At 43.2% G+C, this 19906-nt stretch overlaps 1 protein-coding gene across 1 annotated transcript in view; it reads right to left on the bottom strand.

Annotated features, from left to right (window-relative positions):
* Positions 1-19906, bottom strand: part of TNC (tenascin C) — an 83532-nt gene that overhangs the window by 36143 nt on the left and 27483 nt on the right. The window contains exons 2-6 of the mRNA XM_065737626.1: positions 5647-6240; positions 3411-4724; positions 1370-1633; positions 406-521; positions 147-303 (exon numbers count right to left, since the gene is read on the bottom strand). Of these exons, the coding sequence (XP_065593698.1) occupies positions 147-303; positions 406-521; positions 1370-1633; positions 3411-4724; positions 5647-6109 (2314 nt within the window). The 5' untranslated portion in view covers positions 6110-6240. The remainder of the gene's footprint in view (positions 1-146; positions 304-405; positions 522-1369; positions 1634-3410; positions 4725-5646; positions 6241-19906) is intronic.

The following is a 19906-nucleotide window of genomic DNA, read 5'->3' as shown; positions in this document are numbered from 1 at the left end:
CAAAAGCTCCAATGCTTCCTTTCTTCTCTCTATTTCCTTAAGAATGCACTGTATTGAGTTAAATTTCACTTTGTTTTAAAACTCCCAGCTACACCAACCAGCAGTTGTCTCATTGGTTGTACTTTAGCTATACAGGTTGTGCTTACTTGTGGTTATCACTCGGGATAGCCCTGGTCCTCTGGTATTGTTTTTCACTATGTGAAGGGATACGTTATACTGTTGTCCTGGTGCCAAGCCTGGCTGCATATATGATGTCTCTGGCCTTTTCAAGCTGCTGGTTATGTCTCCATTATCGTCCTTTTTCTGTAACACATGGAACAATCAGTTGTTATAAATGTAAAAGATTCTGGATCTTTCACCTGAATGAGAAGCAAGGCTTCAACACCAGGGACAATGCTTCCTTACCATATTACGAAAGACCAGCTCCCAGCCATCAAAGGAGATGCTCAGAGGATCCCACTCCACTTGGACAGATGTTTCTCTAACAGATTTGAATTTCAGGCCTTCTGGAGCAGGCAGATCTGTGACAATAAAAGAAGAAGATAATTACACATGCAACAAGTAATAAACGAGGATGCAGCTGTAAGTATGTGCCATGCAGGGATCTGCATCTGAGATCATAGAATCATAGAATGCCTTGGGTTGGAAGGGAACCCAAGGATCATCAGAGATGTTTAACCTCTCATCACAGCTGGTTATTCTGCCTTTGGAGAGACATTCTTCTGACCTATTATAGATGTCGACACAGAATAAAACAACTTGTGCCCTACAAATGCCTGTTTTTGCCCTCTTGAAGTAAGCCTAGTGTGGACATTTGAGAATAGGTGAAATGAATCCTGCCCCAGGTCTCTCAGAAGGAGAACTCTGACAGAATTCAAAGAGCACCTTCTGAGACTGGGGTATTAAATTAGACTTTGATGTGTACAGTGATAAATGGAAAATGGACTACAAATCAACAGATGAGGAGACCGAAATAAGTTGTGGCAAAACACACTGAAGATGCAAAACAAATGGAAATTCCATTTTAGTCAAAACTGTTTGAATCCAAGTGATTTCATATCTTTCTTCTGTTATACTTGCCATATTTATATGATTTATATATATTTTCAGGAAGCTTTACCAGAGTTTAAAAATATACCTTATTAAGAAGGAATTGAGGATCTTAAATTTGCAAAGAACCCATGATAATGATCTTTGCTTTTAACATTGAGATTGCTATTGAAACAAAACAGAAAAAGAAAGTGGTGAAGGCTGTCTTTGTTGAGAACAGATGATGAACTGAAAATAGAAAATACAAAAGAAAGAAAACCCCAACACAAACATAATACAGAACAGACAAATCAGTGAATAGAGGGAATATTAAACTCACATGTTGCTACTCTGGCACTGACTGGAATACTCTTCTTGTTTTTAAGGATTGCAAAGACACGGATGAAGTATTCCACACCCGGCTCTAGTTCATGAATAGTGGCAGATGTCTGGTTTCCTGGTACTGTGAACTGTAGATCTAAGCCACCACTGCTGGTAGGGACATAGGTGACAAGGTACTCATTGACAAGGTTCTCATGCTTCCATTCCAGATTTACAGTTTTATCTGTTACATTCGTTACAGTCAGCTCTGTTGGAGGAGACACTAGAGAGGGGAAAAACAAAACAAACATTAACCGGGCTCAGAAAATAACGACCTACCCAGTTTCCCAGTTTCCCAGGAGCAGTTCATGAGAATCACCTAACAAACAGAGAATGGGGAAGCCGTGCCACACAAATTAGCCACTTGTAGAAAGGAATGTTCAACTGATGAAGACTACAGATGTTTCCAGAACTATTGGGCCAATTCCTGCTTTCTTGCTTGCATATAACCTATGGCTGTCTTGCGTTCCAGCCCCTCCTTTCATGGCTACTATACAAGACTACTATAGCTTGGTCCTTAGGGAATCAGATGTTTAACACAACTGCCAGCGACACATGATTTTATAGTTTCAAGTCCTGGGGTTTGGATATTTAGAATTGCACAGATTTTCCACAGTAAAATAAAACATGATTAATTTTTGTAAATACTTTCAATAGATTACTACGTGTTTGCACATGCAAGAGCCCAAAACGTGGCTTGGGAGCCTTCCAGAAGGAGGAGATGAAAAATGGGAATTTCTTTCCAAGGGTATTCATTGTCCTTTACAATGTTCCCAGCCCCAAAGTACTCTTTGATTACTCTACAAAGATCTTAGTTCCAGAATTCCTCCCCTGGGATCTCCTAAAGAAAACTGCCTCCTTTACAGTGCACTGCCTGTCATTATCTAGCTGCCAACATTTTCTATCCATTTCCATAGACTCAGTGGTACTGGGAAACTAAACACATGGCTTTATAGCAAAGTTTCCACTCCAGCTGATTCCATTATTTTAATCTAAGCTTTGTCAAATCTAACTTTATAGTTAGTATACAGTTAGTTGAAACTGTCTAGTTTCAACATATATATGTATATTGAATATGTATTTTTATGTGTGTTTTAAGTTAGAAAAATTCATTTGGTCTATTGAAAGATAACCAAGGCCCCTGCAACAATCCTGAAAGCTTGCACAGAAATATTTGTGACATCTGGCAGTTCTATCATGATGGCTGTCTCATCCTCAAATAGGACAATCATATTTCCTGCACATGCCTTGCCCCCTCTGCCTCCACCAGGGCTCCAGCTCAACCATCTACCTCCGATGCAAAATCACAGAGCGCTTGCGGGTCTGTCAATATATAGTCTCAGAACTATGCTTTATGGTTTTGGCTTCTACAATAGCAATAGCATTGCAAATGCAAATCCCTTCTTTACTGGGAACTGGGAGCTAGAATCTATCTGTGAGAAACATCTCATAGCGAAGCTCTTAATTCCCTGATTTTATTATCCACATTAACTCATTCCTGACAGACTTTTTTTTTTTCCTAATAAAAATTCTGTCTATATTCTTTCTTCTAATTCAGATAAGTACCTGAGTAAGAAGTTTCTGGATTCACCTCCCTTTTCTCCTTAGCTTTTAAATGCAACTGTTTAGCATCAAGAGGTATCACAAGAAACCAAACACTATCATAACAAATCCCTGTGCGGTGCTAGCTCCAGCTCCATTGCCATTATAATGGGAAGAAACTTGGAGACAATAAATCGACTTTGTCACCATTCTTGGACTTTTGGCTTGCTGACCACCTGCAACCACCACAGTACATAGCCCTGGGAAGAAAGGAGAGGGAAGTACTTGCTCTGAGGGCAATTAACTCCACTGCTTCAGCTGTTTGGACTACAATCCAGAAGAGCAGAAACACATAGCCCTGCCACATGAAAAACACCGTGGAGTCTCTAAGGCTGATGGATGGACACAGTGGACGGATGACACAGAGGAAGGAGTTCAAAAGGGCCATTGCCACCTACCATCAGAACAGTCGATCCCCATGTAACCTTCCTCACAGACACACCGTCCCTCGACACAGCGGCCCACATTGTTGCAGTCGTTGGGGCAGGACCGTTCCCGGCAGTCTTCCCCAGTGAAGCCCTCGTGGCACACACAGCGCCCGTCCACGCAGCGGCCATGCTGGTGGCAGTCATTAGGACAGGACAGCTCCCCGCAGTCCTCCCCGGTGAAGCCATTGTCACACACGCAGCGTCCCTCCACGCAGCGCCCGCGGTTGTGGCAGTCGTTGGGGCAGCGCAGCTCCCCGCAGTCCTCCCCTGTGTACCCCTCATCACACACGCACTGCCCGTTGACGCAGCGCCCATGGCTGTTGCAGTCGTTGGGGCAGCGCAGCTCCCCGCAGTCCTCCCCAATGAATCCCTCGTGGCACTCACACTGCCCGTTGATGCAGCGCCCGCGGTTGTGGCAGTCGCTGGGGCACTGCAGCTCCCCGCAGTCCTCCCCAACGAATCCCTCATCGCACACGCACTGCCTGTTGACGCAGCGCCCGCGGTTGTGGCAGTCGTTGGGGCACCGCAGCTGCCCGCAGTCCTCCCCCAGGTACCCCTCGTGGCACACGCAGCGCCCATCCACGCAGCGCCCGCGGTTGTTGCAGTCGTTGGGGCACCTCTTCTGGCTGCAGTCATCCCCCACAAAGCCCTCGTGGCACACGCACAGCCCATTCTCGCAGCGCCCGTTGCCATTGCAGTTGTTGGGGCAGGTCAGCTCGCTGCAGTCCTCTCCGGTGTAGCCTTCCTCGCAGAAGCAGGTCCCGTTGACGCAGCGCCCGCGGTCAAAGCAGTCATTGGGGCAGATGAGCTCGCTGCAGTCCTCCCCCGTGTAGCCCTCATCACAGACGCACTCGTTGTCCACGCAGCGCCCACGGTTGTGGCAGTTGTTGGGGCACAGGGGCTCACTGCAGTCCTCACCAGTGAAGCCCTCGTGGCACACGCAGCGTCCACCCACACAGCGCCCGTGCACACTGCACCCATGGGGGCAGAGCTCCTCACCGCAGTCCGGGCCCGTGTAGCCCTCGAAGCAGACGCACACCCCGTCCACGCACTTGCCTTGGTCGTTGCAGTCGGACGGGCAGGCAGCCTGGCTGCAGTCCTCTCCGGTGAAGCCTTCGTCACAGATGCATTTGCCCTGCACGCAGAGGCCGTGGTTGAGGCAGTTGTGTGGGCAGGCAGGTTCAGAGCAGTTGGGGCCCTTCCAGCCGGGCTCGCACACGCAGCCGCAGACGTCGGTGCTGTAGTTGCCGTGTCCACTGCAATAAGGGGTTGTGTCCAGGCGACCTGCACCAACGAGTCAGGAAACCCTTAGCTCTGGGGGGAGGGTGCCAGGCCAGTGTGGCACACTGGGGACCTGAAAGGGGTCTGGATTTCCCAGCTCCCCATGGGACATGCTTTACAGAATCGTCAGCATTTTTGAATGAAACATTTCCTTTCTCTCATGAAACTTAGCAGGAATGCTATAATTCATACCATCGCCAGGGCGTGAAGATGAGCCCCTGCCAACTGCTTGGTAAAATGAGCATGTTGGATTCCTCTGCTCTTCTCAAAATCCTTCTTCCACTGACTGAGCAACTTTCCTGACTGCTTCATTAGGGCACGCACCATGAAGCATCATTCATCGATTCACCCCAGAACACAAAAAGCCAGGCAGCACGCTGTATCGCCAACAGTGAGACCAGCCCTGTGCTCAGAGAGTACCTAACTACTGACCGACCTGTGTTTTCTCTATGATCAATCTCTCCCTCCACTTTAAAAAGCAGCAGGAGTAATTCTTTCTCTTTTACTCTCAGATCATTTGTTCTCACTAGTACTAATCTACTGCCTACATCCTGCTGTATTTTTATTGGTCTCTATTAAAGAAAACTTGGACGTTAGAACAGTTACGTTGGCAGCCTGCTCAAAGGGACAAAATGTGGAGCCAAAACCTTGGGCTGTGTGAGTTTTAATCTCAACTCTGAGACTGTCACCTTGTCCAAGTGCCATACTTGCTCAATGCCACAGCTACAAGGCCCAGACAAACATCTGACCCGCAGATCCATAAAACTAGAACTGTGAATGAACCAAGCTGGCAAACGCATTGATTACATTTCAAATTTAACAGGTTGACTTTTGTTCCTTCTTGAAACAGATTCGAGTATCCACTCTAAACAAGATCTGCTGCCAGCATGAGAATTTCCCCGTGTGGCTCCCCAGCCTGCCTTACCTTCTGCTGTCTGGGAATTAGGACAGCATCCAGCCCCACTGGCACACTGCTCCCGGAGAGAGGATACCAGCCCCTCCAGCTCCTCCAGTCTGCTCAGCAGGTCCTTGATGTCTGGGGCAGCTGCACAGCCACAAGCCCGGCGGGGAATGTTGATGCGGTGCGTGAAGACGATCTGGTTCCCCTCATTCACCGTATGCTCCTCATAATTCTTGACAGGCTCGATTTCTGCCTTCAGGTCTGCGTCCCCGCTTGCTGTGTCCAGGTCCACAGAGCAAAGGGAGCCAACGGGTAACTTAATGTTGTAGACATGGTTAAAAACCACGGGCTGATTATCCTCTGGTAAGGTCACGTTGAGCCCAGTCTCCCGCTTCTGCCGGATAATTCGCTTGATGAGCCCACCACTGGCATGCTGGTACAGCAAACCTAAGATGGCACAGGCCAAAACCTGGGAAGGAAGTCCCATTGTGGTGTTCAGCTCCTTTTCAAAGCTGATGGAGTCTTATATTTGTTTGACCTTTTGTAGTCTGGAGGAGAAATTTGAAAGCCAGTTCAAACTAAGTTGAGTTTTCTTTCCTTTTTTGGCACGCTTGTTCCCTGAAACAAGAAGGAACAGTGTAAGGGATGAACTGCAGCTTTTCCACCCAACAGCAGGCCTGGGACACCCACTCACATCCTTAAGTAACCTAACACTGAAAGTCTCATTTCCTTTACTCATTATCCCACTGCTTGAATGCTGGATCACTGCTACTGGAAGCTGGATCATGTAAAAAATTCAAGATATTGTCTATAGGCCTATTGGCATTAATAAATTCATTGCAGCCCTTTTCTGTCTGCTTTAATTCATTTCAGTTTCTAGGGAATCTGATCTGTGGGGCACGTAGCCTAGTAAAAGATTTTACTATATTGATAACTCATCTACAGTATGAAGAGAAACAGAGCTCTCTGAACAGCACTGCAGATGAGGATCCTGGAATCAGTGCCTGTATCATATCTAGTGACATTTTAGCACAAAAGTAATGAGACCCTGTATGGGAATCACGGCCTGAACCACTGATTGGTCACCTGAGGTGAGCACCGAGTCAGCCATGGGGGCACAGGTGGAGGTGATATACCTGTGTGAGTGGAAGGGGTGGAGCCTGGCTCCACCTCTCCCAAACCCCATTTAAGGGCTGACCACCACCAGGGAAGGATCTCTTCTTGGAGAGCCCTCCTATGTGGAGTCCACTGCAAGCCTTGACATCTTGAAGGTGAGCCATCTTCTCTTTTGTATTATTTGTATCCCATCTATATAGAACTACCCAAAATATACTATCATCTATACTATTTTGTTGTGAAGTACCATCCTTGGGAGTTATTTACCTCACAGACACAAAAGATTATCCCAGATGAGGATCCAAGAAAGAAGACAGACTGTAAGAAATATTGATAGGAATATAGGAAATCTGTTGAACTATAGTGTACTATAGCAAACTTCAAAGGATAGGACAGCAGGCAGGTGGGCAGGAGGGAAAATAGTACCAGGATAAAAGAAAACATGCACATATCCCAAAATGGGGATGGAGGAGAGGGAGGAGGAAGAAAAGGAAATGAAATCGTTTGGTCATTGAAGTTCTTTGTGAGAAATAGGAAGCTTTTTACAAATAGAGGTGTAAAAAAAAAGTCTTAGCATCAAATGAGCCTTTTCATTAGGCAACATTTCTCAGTGTCTTATCTTGCATCATCTATAATACAATACATTGCTTATGGTTGCAAGCACCTGGCTGGGCTGTATTAACTCATCCTGAAACTCACTCCATTCAAGTAGCCTCAATATTTCCTCTTCCATCTCATTCTAAGCCCTTTCTTTTCAAATGCCACAAGCCATGGGAGCTGAAAGACTTCTGTTGACTTCATGAGGAATCAACTTGTTACCATGAGGAGAGAGAACCTACAGCAGTTAATGGACAGACTAAAGTGCACCTATTAAATGTCATCTTAACATTGTTTTTCTTTCTACTAATTTAAATAGTTTATCTGATGACTGGGCTGTCCCAATTGTAAGTTCCCTTTTTTTGTGTGTGTGCCAGGAACGTAGGAAACAGCACTCTATTCTCTGAACACCACTATTTTGATGATAACTCATTTGTCAAATGGGAGACTAGCTTCTTCCACTGCTCTGTTTCCCATAAAACGTATGGGATTGCTTTCCCATAGTATCCAAGCTGTTTTGTGAAAAATAACAGTCATACCTCACACACTTCACTGAAGTAATTTCTGTGTAGACAATGTTGAGCTCACAAAGAGTGAACTTTGCCTCTTTTTATTGGGGAATAAATTAGAAGTAAACACACAGCAGTGGAGGCTTTTTTCTTGTTGTGGAAAAGTATTCAGCTTAAGGCCATTTCTAACACTTATCCTATTTGTTCAGATATATCTACAACCTCTGTCTGCACCAGAAGAGATTGCAAGATAGCTAATGAAGAGTGAGACATGGTCCAGGCCTCATTTGTGACTCAATCCCTAAGTAGTAGTGCAGCTCATGAAACACATTCAGGACAATATTTGAAGTGGTATTTAACCTTCAAGCACACTCACTTGGGAGTTTGCAAACTGCTTTCCATGCTATGAGATTCCATGTGCTATAACTTTTTGCCCCAAGACAAGTTTGCTTCTTTGAAATGGGTGCTAAGGCCTCAAGTAGTTAGCTAAGGGGCAGGTTGCTTAAAAGATGCATCACCCAGCAGAACAAACTAGAGGCAGGCATGCTCCTATTTCTCACTGAATTTCTGTGAAAGGTGACCATCAGTTTCCTTGTTTGTTTTTAATTTGCAGCCTTGAGGAATATGGGTCTTATCCAAACCTAGAAAGTTGATGGTAGTTTTTCTGCTGACTACTGTGAGCTTACAGATCACTTTGTGATGATACAAACCACGATTTCTGAATACGTGTGGAAAATGAAAATCCCATTAATAACAAAAGCTGGACATTTACTGTCACTGCAGATGAAAGACATGTTAACCTATCACTTTTACTGGGTACTCATTGCATTAGTGTCAGACAAATATCTCAGCCTACTGATGATATTGGGAGATGTAATATATCTTGGCTGACGCCCTTTTGAAGTTTATGAAGGGTGTCCTGGAAGAAGCATTCCAGTGTCTGATCTGTGACCTTTGTGTTTTAAAACTGAGTGCCATGTCTGAGCTAATTTGACTCAGCCGATCTGACAAGGACCCAGCATGATAAACTGAGCTCCACTGCTAGATCTGAGACTCAAAGAACAAGATACCTTCATGCACTTATTTAAGCATTAGCTATATTTTTGGCTGGAAGAACAAAGATGACATCCTTCCATTCAGTATCCTTCAAACACATCTATGCAGCAGCTCAGGCCATGAAGGACCACCCAAGAAGGCTTTTCTAAAGGAAAATTGAAGCTACATCCATTGCCAGGCTCGGTTGTTCAATTTATCCCTATCTTCTTCCTTTCAAAATGGTTTACATGGATTGTATTTATAAGTTGTAGACATACCACCTCTTGCAGATGTCCTTTTCTTTGCAAACATCAGCTGCTGGATTATTATAGGCACCTGAAAGTGTTGGAGCAACAGTCTGCAAAAGATGACTTCTCAACATGAGCTTGGCCTTGCTACAGTGAATAGAAAAGGAGGTGGGTGATGCTTGTGGCACATCTCTCAGATATGGTGAGTAATTTGCCAACCCAAGAATGTGTCCTTTGTTACAAGCAATTTGTCAAGTAAGGAACACTCATCCCTTGTGAACTGTGCCACTTTGTGTCTTCCATCTTGACTACAACAAAACTGCTTCAAAAAATCTCAGCAACAATTTTGTCTGGCCTGCAAAACCTTCTGCTTGTCACGAAGATGAATATATCCTAAAATATCATGGATCACCTGCTTCTGACAGCAGCTCAGCCATCAGAACAGTAGCAATGAAGGAAGTTTGAAATCTCTGCAAGGAAAGCTGGATTTTAAGATACCATGTGGTCTAGTTTTCATGGTCTGTGCTGTTGTCTGTGTATCACCTAAGTTGTGTCTAACCTTGAGGATTATAGCCAAAAGCATTATAATACAGATCAGAGTATCTGTATCATTTATTACAGACCTGGGCTCTAGTTCTTAATGAAATAAGAGCAGTACTGTTTCCAGGCCAGCTGTGAGACAGGAGCACTGTACAGACCCAGCATCTTGTCACCCCAGACACGTGGCAAAACTTGCTGTCTCCTCCCTATCTTTTTGATTTGCTGGCTCAGAGGATGTTCACATTAACTTCAGTATTTCTTTGATTTATGAAAGAAATACAGAGGCTAAAAATTAAGAAGCTGATCATGGCATCTGTGCAGTACCAGTGACCCAGAAAGATAGAAAACTCCTGTATAAATAGTGAATGTAAATACTAGATGTCACCTAAAGAAGAAAAAAAAGAAAGAAAAAGACAACTCCTAGAAAAACACTCCTTAAAATCATGATTGTTAGCAAGTAAAACCGTGAATAATATGAGGAGGAAGTGAGATAGGCAATACAAAGAAAAGGAACAATTTTCATTTCCACTACAAGCCTGAGAATCTGAAAGTACATCACCCTTTAGCTGTCAAAGACAAGAAAATATTAGTGTTATTTTTTGATTTAGATGTCTCCTCTCCCCCCACTGACATCATAACTTTCTCAGGACCTTTCAGTTTAATCAGAAACTTATTTCTTATTAGGAAAACACTAATCAATCTTGAAAAAAGCCCAGGGAATCCTGACTCCCAGGGAACACTCATCAGAGGTGGTGTATGAATATTTTCCTTCCCTAGAGACATATTTGCTGGAAACCAGCAGGAGTGAGAAGCTAAATTAATTTTTTGCATAGTTCATTGTTATATTGTACCACTTAGGTCTCTCATGCAAATTCAGGAATGGTAGAGCTGGGAGATTGTTTGTGGGCACATGAAGTGATAAAGATGCAAATGAGAACCTGGTGTGATTTTAATCAAAACAGATTGCAGCAACGAAGGAAAAGGTGTTAAAAAAGATTTCAGCTGTCCTACTGAAAGGAGGCTGAAGGTTGATTAGCCTTGCTTAGGTGCTCTCTCTGTGTCACAACTTGGAAATGAGACACAAAGAAGGCAGAAGAAAAAAAAAAGAAAAAAAGGGTACAATTCCTCTCCCAACAGATACTTTCATCATCACAGCAGGAGGGGATAAAATAATGTCAACATGTATTGGATTTGAGCACAACTTGCTAACATTTAAATAGAAGTAGCAATGGGATGGATTCTGACAGAGGGGAAGACTTGAGCTGAAAAAGAGCCATAGCCCTCTGTAGAAAACACGTAAGGGTGCATTTTAGGGTTTGCTAATTACTAACCTCTAAACAGCTTTCTGTGTTTTGTTAATGGAAGAAACTTCATGTCAGGATCCCACCTTGGTGGAAACTCTCAAGACACCTGTTCCCTGAAGACCAAGTATCCAGCAGTGCCTCTTGTGGGCACTGGCATCATGGTAACACAGTGCCCTCCTCTACCAACGGCCACACAGACAGAAGAGTCACACTGGGAATTTGATCAGACCTGGGGTGCTCCTTGTGTGCTGACACGGGGAATCTGTGCATTTTCTACAAGGAAGAAAAGCAGTGCTATTACAGAGGATTAATAAATAGAAGCTGACTGCCGGAGTGCTTTTTTATAAGGAAGGTTTTCAGAAGGTGCAATCTTTTGAAGAAAAAGTGCTAATAATACAGCTTTGCCAGGAGCATGTGACTCTTGAGGCTCCAGGCATCTCCTCAAACAGATGGATTAAGTCTGAAGAAACTGAAGTGCTCTTAAAGAGAGTGGTGAGGACTGCAAGTTTTGACACAGCAGGCCAAAACACGAACAGTTCTGACTTTGCCTTTCACTGCTGCTTCCGTGCATTCATAGCTACAGAAAATCATTTTCTTTCCATTCCCAATTCCGTGAGGGCAAAGGAATCAGCAGGGATACTCAGTTTAGGTCAAATTACTTTATATCACAGCTGAGAGCTGAAATTTGTAGTTCAAAACTAGCAGCAATTAATCTTTCCAGCAGAAACAGCCAAACCCAAATAATTACTTTTATTTTTTTCCATTCTTTTTCTTTTTTTTTTCTTTCCTATTTTTTATTTTATTTTTATTTTATTTTTTGCATTGCAGTCAGTCTGATGAGCAGGTTTTTAAGGCAGCCAGATCTGGAGTAACTCAGAAAATCCACTGTTTTCTCTGAGGCTTACAGAGAGAGTGTGTGCAAGGAGAATTTGCAGTTGTTTGAGCAGCAACCAGACACCATAGATACAAATATGACTTCAGGATGTGAAGCTCCAAAGGGAAATACTCATAACTCAGAAATTTTCTTCAAAGTCTTAAATCAGCTGCATAAACAGAGGAAAGGATTGAGGAAGAAAGAAAGAAGCCAATTCCCTTGTTCTCAAATGCTCTGTCAGATAAAATGCAGTGTGATAAATTGCCATCCATCCAGCCTCCAAGTTGCACAGTGGATGTTCAACAACAGTGAATAGGAAGGATTCTCTGGTATGAAGAAAGAGGTAGAAAGGAAACAAGTTTCAGAAGTTTTAAAATATACTTCATTAGAGATGCACAGTGTCTAAACATACATGGGTACTTGTACAGTCAGTCATAGAATCCAAGAATGGCTTGGATTGGAAGGGACCTTGAAGAGCATTGAGCTCCAGCCCCCAAATATGGACTTTCTACTATAGAAATGATTCAGCAACGCTGAATAACTTCAGAATGAGGGCCCCGTGTTATCCACGTGTGCTGTGGGGTTGCAGAAAGCCTTCCAAAAGGTTTAGCAATTAGAGTGGACACATGAAACCTCATTCCGACAACTTAAGTATGGAAAACTGAGATACAAAGAGGTCAGCACTGGGCCACCTGAGCTCCTAAAAGCCCCACATTTAGGAGTAAGCATTTTAACCTGGGCAAGACCCACAGAGCTGAAAACAGGATCCAATTCTGCTGAATCCCATCACGGTGGTTCAAGCACCAGCAACTCCCAGAAGGCATTCAGCACCTCCCAGCCCTGACCGAAGTACCATGCTTTCGTTTTTTCTGCCTTTAGGACTTCCACCCTTTTTAGCTGAAAACGGTGCTGGCAGTTCATGCTTGATGTGGTTGAGCTTCCACATCTCAGCTTAAATACATCCTGCAGCCATCTGGGTCTCATCTGGGGCTGGCACTGTGTGTCCATGAGGAACCCCATTCGCAGGGCTCAGAACACAAACATGGGCATGCAGAGATAGGAACATATTTTCACAATGAATTCAGGATTAATTTCTGAGCTTTCATAGGTTGGAGTTGTCACATGAAGCCATCATACGCTGTGGGACCCTCATCGTGCCTCTGTACTTATTAACATAACAGATATTGAACTACCACAAATGAACCCTTCACAAGGTCCTGGGGATCATCTGGATTGCAATCAGATGTATACCTTGGGCTGTTTCAAAGAGAAGCAATTCAAACAGATACACAGCTATTTTTTGCCCCATCCAGTCCCTGAGGTCCCACATTAAACAGCACTCAGCTAAGCCTGAACTCCTCACTCCAGTTAGTTTTTCATTGGCTCTTAGGTTACATTTCTACTTTTGGGAAGCAGTGCAGTTTCTGGTTCACGGGTCCTACTGTACGTCATCCTTAAATAAAACCATTTGGATCCATTTTAGCCTCCTCCCATTCTACCTTGGCTGAAAAGCAGCATATAGACAGGACTTGGCCAAGGCTGTTTTAGAAGGAATTTTAATTAATTGCTTTGTGTACAATTTAGAATTTAGCAAAGGCTCATATTTCAAAGGCATCAGCATGACAGTGCCACAAAGAGGGAGGAAAAATAACCCACTGAAGCCAACATCCATAAAAAATTTGAAAGAGCTACGGTAAATTCTGAATGATAAGCATAAAGGGAGCCCCACGAGAGCCTAAACCTTCAGTTGTACAGTGACTACTTTGAGTTAAATTAGCATGATTATTCCATTATAAACTACTTTATTACAACAGTTTTGTATTCTTAGCCATGGAAAATCTCCCTAGGTCTGTCCTCGTTCAGGATCTCAGAGAGAGCAGACATTTCTGAGCTAAGCTAAACAATGAGGCTGGCTGATTTTCAAAGCAGAGCAGCAGTTCAGAGTTCAGAGGTGGTCTCATTCCAGTATCAGTAACACCTTTGATCAGCTCGGTGTTAGTGAGCAAACCTCGTGAATTAAATGAGAAATGAAGTCAGCTGGCAGAGAGACAGCTGGGAGAAAATAGCTGCTGAAAACATGCAATAATTAAACAGAAGTGAAAAACAGATTATATGATGAGGTGTTTGCAATAACGGGATATTGAACACAGTGACCAAGTGGTGCCTTCCAGTTTCGTAGTCCTAAAGACTTTTTTCTGTTTCAGTTTCCTAAGAATCACCTGGCTGATGATGAGAAAAGCAAAGAAATTCAGCCTGAATATATTGATGCTGCTGCTTTTGCTGTTCCATCAAGAGCAAAGGAGGAGGAACTCAGAGGAAAGGCATTTATGGGGAAATGGCAGTGCCGGGACGTGGGAGATCTGAGATGGTTGCTAATTTCTGGAATGTGTTTAGCTAAGTCAATTAACATTCTGATCTCTAATAGGTTTTAAATCGGCATCCTAAACGAGGTATAAATAACTGAAACTAAGTAACTTAATTCCTTCAGTATCTCCAATTCCTACTAGAGTGATTCTTCAACCTCCTACATACAGAAACCTTTCTCTCCTCTCATTTTTTCTGCCTAAATTCGGTGATTTTTGTACCAGAAGTTGTCTCTTTGTATTCAGATAGTGTATTTACCTCTATTAGAGGAAGCCAAATGTGTAAAGCAATAGCAGCCAAGTGGTTACAGCTCTTAATAGGAGGTTTGGTAACAACCACTTTCTGAATAGGCCACAGATAGACAGCAGATAAGATTGGTGGTGAAAAGGGCAGATGAAATGTCCTTGGATATTATGCATCCTGGCTAGAGCACAGCTGCTCTGAGACAGCTACCATGTTGTTTAGGGCTGCTGGATATAAGATACTCCTGGTAAGGCCAGGCCGATGTAATTATTTATAGAATAAACCTAGTGCTTCCTTTGGAGCCATTCCAGAGGCCAGCCATCATCAGAGGAAATTAAAATAACAGACCTGTGTTTAACAGTATTAAAAGAAATTAGCCTCATATCAATGACCTGTGTTACTGAAGGAGTTTTATCTTGTGTGTGTTCTCCACATCCCCAGAACAAGGAGAAGCAGCTCCCAGGCACAGTCACACAAGCTGAAGATTAATTGCAACCTGGGAATGTTCCATTTCAAAACAGGGGAATGCATGGAAAGTGGAAGCAGTTGCAGCAATGCCCCCCAACCCCAACTGGGACAGCCAAGATGAATCTGCTTCCCTCACACACTGCCAGGCACAGCTCCTGCAGGATGCACAGGGGGTCACTTCCCTGAGTGCTGCTCCTGTAGGTAACTCCAAAACCATAAATTCTTGCTGTCATGCTGGAAATACCCTGCTGTTCCTTAAAGAAATGTAAAAAAAACTGTAACATGACACACTCATAATGGTCTGAGCCCCTCACTTAATCAAGAAGAGCACAGAGATCATCTGGAATGCCTCAAGAACATGGGTTTGCACCATCTGTTGTATCACCAACAGGTATCATGGTGTTCTGCAGGACTCACATTGATGGGATCAGACCCTAAAGGAACAATATCTGTTGAATTCCAGAGGATCCCAGCTTCTCTTGGCTTGGGTTGGAGCCTTATGGCTATTTAAACACATTTGTTTTATAGTCAGTGTTTACATAAGGAGCATCCAACGTGGCATTATGTCATCGTTATACAGAGCCAACCAGACTCAGGAAGAGACCCATACTAAACACAGGAATTAAAGGCTCATAATGATTCATTTTTGGTACCACTGGACTTCATAAAATTATCCAAGTTCAAACTGAATGAATGTAATTGCTGAGTGACTTAGACGTGTAATGTAGAATTATTCAGTCCATGCTCATAACTTGGTGTCTGGTTTCTCATAAAATGTACTGTTAATAGTGCATCATTAGAAACAAATAATGGTTACATATCAATCTGTATTATGTGTTGCCTTGCAGCCTGCTCCCCAACTCCTGGGTACAGATAATGTGACTTTTACCAAACGTGTCAAGCTTGTGATTCAGCAGGACGTTGCCATTTCAGTTCATTTTACTTAAACAACAGCAGAAACCTTTCATGCCTTTTCTTGGGGACCACAGGGCCTCTGTTTCTACACCTTATCCAGCACAAGCGTGCCAGGCTGCACTGGTCGCTGCCTCATCCTCCTCATTCATGGGGGCAATACACACTGTGTCTTTGCACTGAGATTTCAAAGCACCTGGCTGGAAAATATCTGCATGCTCCCTAAGAGTGGCTGTAAAGAGGATATTCTAGGAATATCAGTGCTGTCAGATGTCAGTGCTAGAAACCCTGAGAGCGCTGAGGCAATACAATGGTGTCACTTCTTATATCTTGGGGAGGGATGCGTGCATTTTGGCAAAGGGCCATACTTGAGAGCCACATTCGGCTCTATAAGCATTCCCAGAGTCAGCTCTTGGCTGCTGAGGCTCTGGGCACCCAACAAAACCAACTCAGACAATGGGAGCTGTGAGCGAAAACCAGACTTGTTTCGTGCCTGCAAACCTGTGCCAGAGCTCGCTGGTTCCAGTAGGGCAATGGCCCAAGGGCCTGGGCCAGCCGGCAGCTTTGGAGTGCACAGCAGGCTGTTTGTGACCAGGAAAATCTGCCTCTTGTACTGAATTTCCATACACTTCTAATCCCAGTGACTGAGGAGGACATTGGCAAAGCATATGCCCTGCTGAAGGCAGGCGAATAAAACACCTCGCTGCAAGTGGAGCCTAACATTTATTTTGGGTGTGCGATGGAGTCTGAATTCATGTGATAGAGTAATCCCGTCGATGAGGTCATGTGTTCCTCTGAAGGGGCTTCTTTGTACCCTGGGTTAGTTAGCAACACTCTTTCTGGTATCAAGCATCTGATTAAATTCACAAAAGAAGGGTCTTTAAAAAACAGTCTCAGCCAGAACTGAGAAGTGAATAAATAAATTGTATTGTTTTTTTCTTTTCTTTTTTTTTTTTCTTCTCATTTTACCCGACAGGAAAAAGAGAAGGGAATAAGATGGGGAAGGGGTATAAGAGAAGGATTAATTGATCTCAAATGACCAAAACAGAGGTCTTAGTTTGTTTTTAAGTTTTCTACAGCACCCCATCCTGTGGCAGCTGATAGTTACATGCATCCACATGGCATATTTCACCATGAAGGAACACAGTGCAGCATCCAAATAGCAAGAACCTCGCAGAAGCCATCCTATACTACTCAGTGTCACAGAGCCTACCTTCTGCAGCACCAAAATCCTTGCCAAACCCTGAAGGTAAATTAAGATGTAGCCCCAATTTATTTGGCTTGAGGACTCAACCCTTAGGGTGGGAATGCTTCGCACAGTAGCTCAGCCAACTTTTGCTGTGCTTTGTAGTGTCCCTTACCATGTGTTGGCAATACCAACTCAGCACTGACAATGGAGAATCAGGGAATTATAACTAAATCATCATTGACTTCCTTTACAGGACACACATCCAAGGTCACCTCGGACTGAGAAGTCTAAGAACAGTGAAGCTCAAGTTGTTGTGCACTGATTGATCTGTAGGCAGCCAAAGAGGTTAACAAAATGTAATATCCCTGTTGTTAAATACCTGCACTTATTAGAATTGCATTCATTCACATTTTTTATTTGGTGGCATCAGTGATCAACTACAACAGAAAAAAAAATTATCTCAGTTTCTCTCCCTGTGGTTTATTTCACTTAGGATTTCCCCCTCCTCCCTATTGGCAGTCTGAGCAAGCAAAGTGATACACAGAAGTTGACTACATAAAAAGAGCATTAAAACACCTCTGTGACCTAGTGATGACACAGTAAGAAATATGGCTGGTTGAAAAATTGCTCACAACATTTATTTGGCCATTGAAAGATGTCATTTTTCACTCAATTCTGAAAACTCAGCAAGAAGAAAAACTGAAATATCAGCAGCCTTTCAGGAGTTCCTTATCTCAACATGAAATTCCATCCCACCCATGAGAAACCATTCTGAGGAAGTCATCTTTGAAACCAGTAATTTTTCTGCTTTTGAACAAAATGGCCTTTTTGAAAGAAAAGCTGCCTCATCCTTATCCTTCTAATAAAACACAGAGCAGCCTGGACTCCAATTACTACGTGAAAAGTATTACAGAGAAAAAACTACACTGCTCATGGTCTCCTTCATCCCTGGAAAGGAATAAAAAGATGAACCTAATTTACAGCTGTAAAAGCAGAAGAGCATCCACAGGGAGGTAAGATATGTCAATGCCTCTCAGAGCACCATTAGACATCACAATGTATTTTCAGGTACCAAAATATTTAAGGATAGTGGTACAAGGAGCAGAAAGTTGTTGGTTTTATTTTTACTGTTGGTGACCAATACTGTTGGTCCTTCATTACCTTCCTGTTTCTGATCGTTTTTGGAGATGCTGAATCCTTTACTTGCAAGGCAAGGTCTACTATTTCTGCAAAAAATCCTACCAAGACTGATGGTCAATAACACTTCTCCCCTGCCCCATCAGGTTTGGCAGGAAAAGATCTTGGTTGAACATGTGGAACAAAAAGCTTGAAAGACTGTGAATGGAAAGGAAAGAATTGCTATGGGGGGAAAGGGGGGGGAAGGGGGAAGCAGACAGCTCAAATACTCCCATTTCTGTCTTCTAATTCGATTGTGCTGTTGTGGTGTATTAGCCAATTCTACTTTCTCTTTCTCCAGAAAGCAGGAAGACCAGCTGGTGAGTATGGCCTGTGGCACTCCAGTGACTCACAGCTAAAAATATCTGCCTGCATTACTTTTTTAAAGAATATAGATTTTGTCTGAGGCAAAATGAGGATAAAAAGAAGCCAAAGAATAATGCAAGCTGTGGTGAGTTGACTGAAGTAATGTCTCGTGTAGTTGATGCTGCATCCCCTTTCGACTTCAGAGCTGCAAAGCTCAGGAAATTAAAATGTTCCATCTATAAAATAGATTCTCTCTCTATCCCTTTTTTTTTTTTTTAACAAATTAAGTTTATTCCCTTTATGATGTAGAGAGGAGAAACTCAACACTGAGCTGAAAAAGTCAAATGAATGAAAATTTTTCAATAAATATGTATTTTAGCCATGTAAAACAGTGGCTTGTTGGTGTGATTTGGGTCCTGCTATGCAGGTGCTTGGAGACAGGCATTCTGGAGATTAAAGATGCTCCTGTATAAACTGGGGAGCACCAGCTGCCAGATGGACTTCATTAGGAAGCTGACTGCTGACTGATGGGAAAATTAAAATGGAAATAAAACGTGAGATGAACCAACGTATGGGGCAGCCAAGGAAAATATTCACCTGGGTGCGATAATTTAATGGCACGGTGAGGAAAACACTGCAACCAGATAGAATTATTGCAAAGAGAAGAATGAACAGGAGTCCCACTGAATGGATTCCCCAGGCCTGGAAAAACTGCCTCCCAACAGTAGTTGAGACAAAACCAAGGGTCAGCAACCTAGAGTCCTTTGAACCATGACAAGAGAAACAAAGCTAAATGAACTAACTGGTCGGGGCTGGATGTGGGGTTCCCGCAGCACAAAAGGCCCTCGATAGAGATTCCAGAAAGTGCTCATGGCCTTGGGATTAATAGTGGTGTGGTCTCGTGGTCAGAAAGACTGAAACTCAAACTTCTTGCAATTAAATTATATTATAAATCATCCGGTAGGTCTCAATTTATCCACTGGTTAAACCTCACGGGGGAACGTGTGTCTCAGTGAATTAAGTATTTGAAGGACCTCATGGTATGGTACTGTTAAATTCTCATTTAAATCATTAGAAGCATTCCTGGAAATGCTATTAAATTTCTAGAAATAAAAAATACAAAGAACAAAAAACTGCAGTATTATCCACTACAACATAAGGAAGAAAAAGAACCTCAGAGAGGAAAGTCTGACCAGAGACGTGCAGGAAATATGCAGATAACTACATGGCTGTTTGAAACTCTAGGGTAACAGTAAGTTGAATCCTTAATCTGATGCCAAACCATAGGATGTGCCAAGCCAATTACCAGAATAAGAAGATGAATCCATGGAATTAAATGATAAGGTCAGTAAAAGCCACAGAGAAACACACCAGAATTTGAGAAAAATCTGTAATTGAGAAAA

Source organism: Cyrtonyx montezumae, unplaced genomic scaffold (genome assembly GCF_038088225.1).
Source record: "Cyrtonyx montezumae isolate F1298 unplaced genomic scaffold, pur_monq_1.0 scaffold_20, whole genome shotgun sequence".
NCBI classification, from domain to species: domain Eukaryota; kingdom Metazoa; phylum Chordata; class Aves; order Galliformes; family Odontophoridae; genus Cyrtonyx; species Cyrtonyx montezumae.
This window is presented reverse-complemented; position numbering and strand designations above follow the sequence as displayed.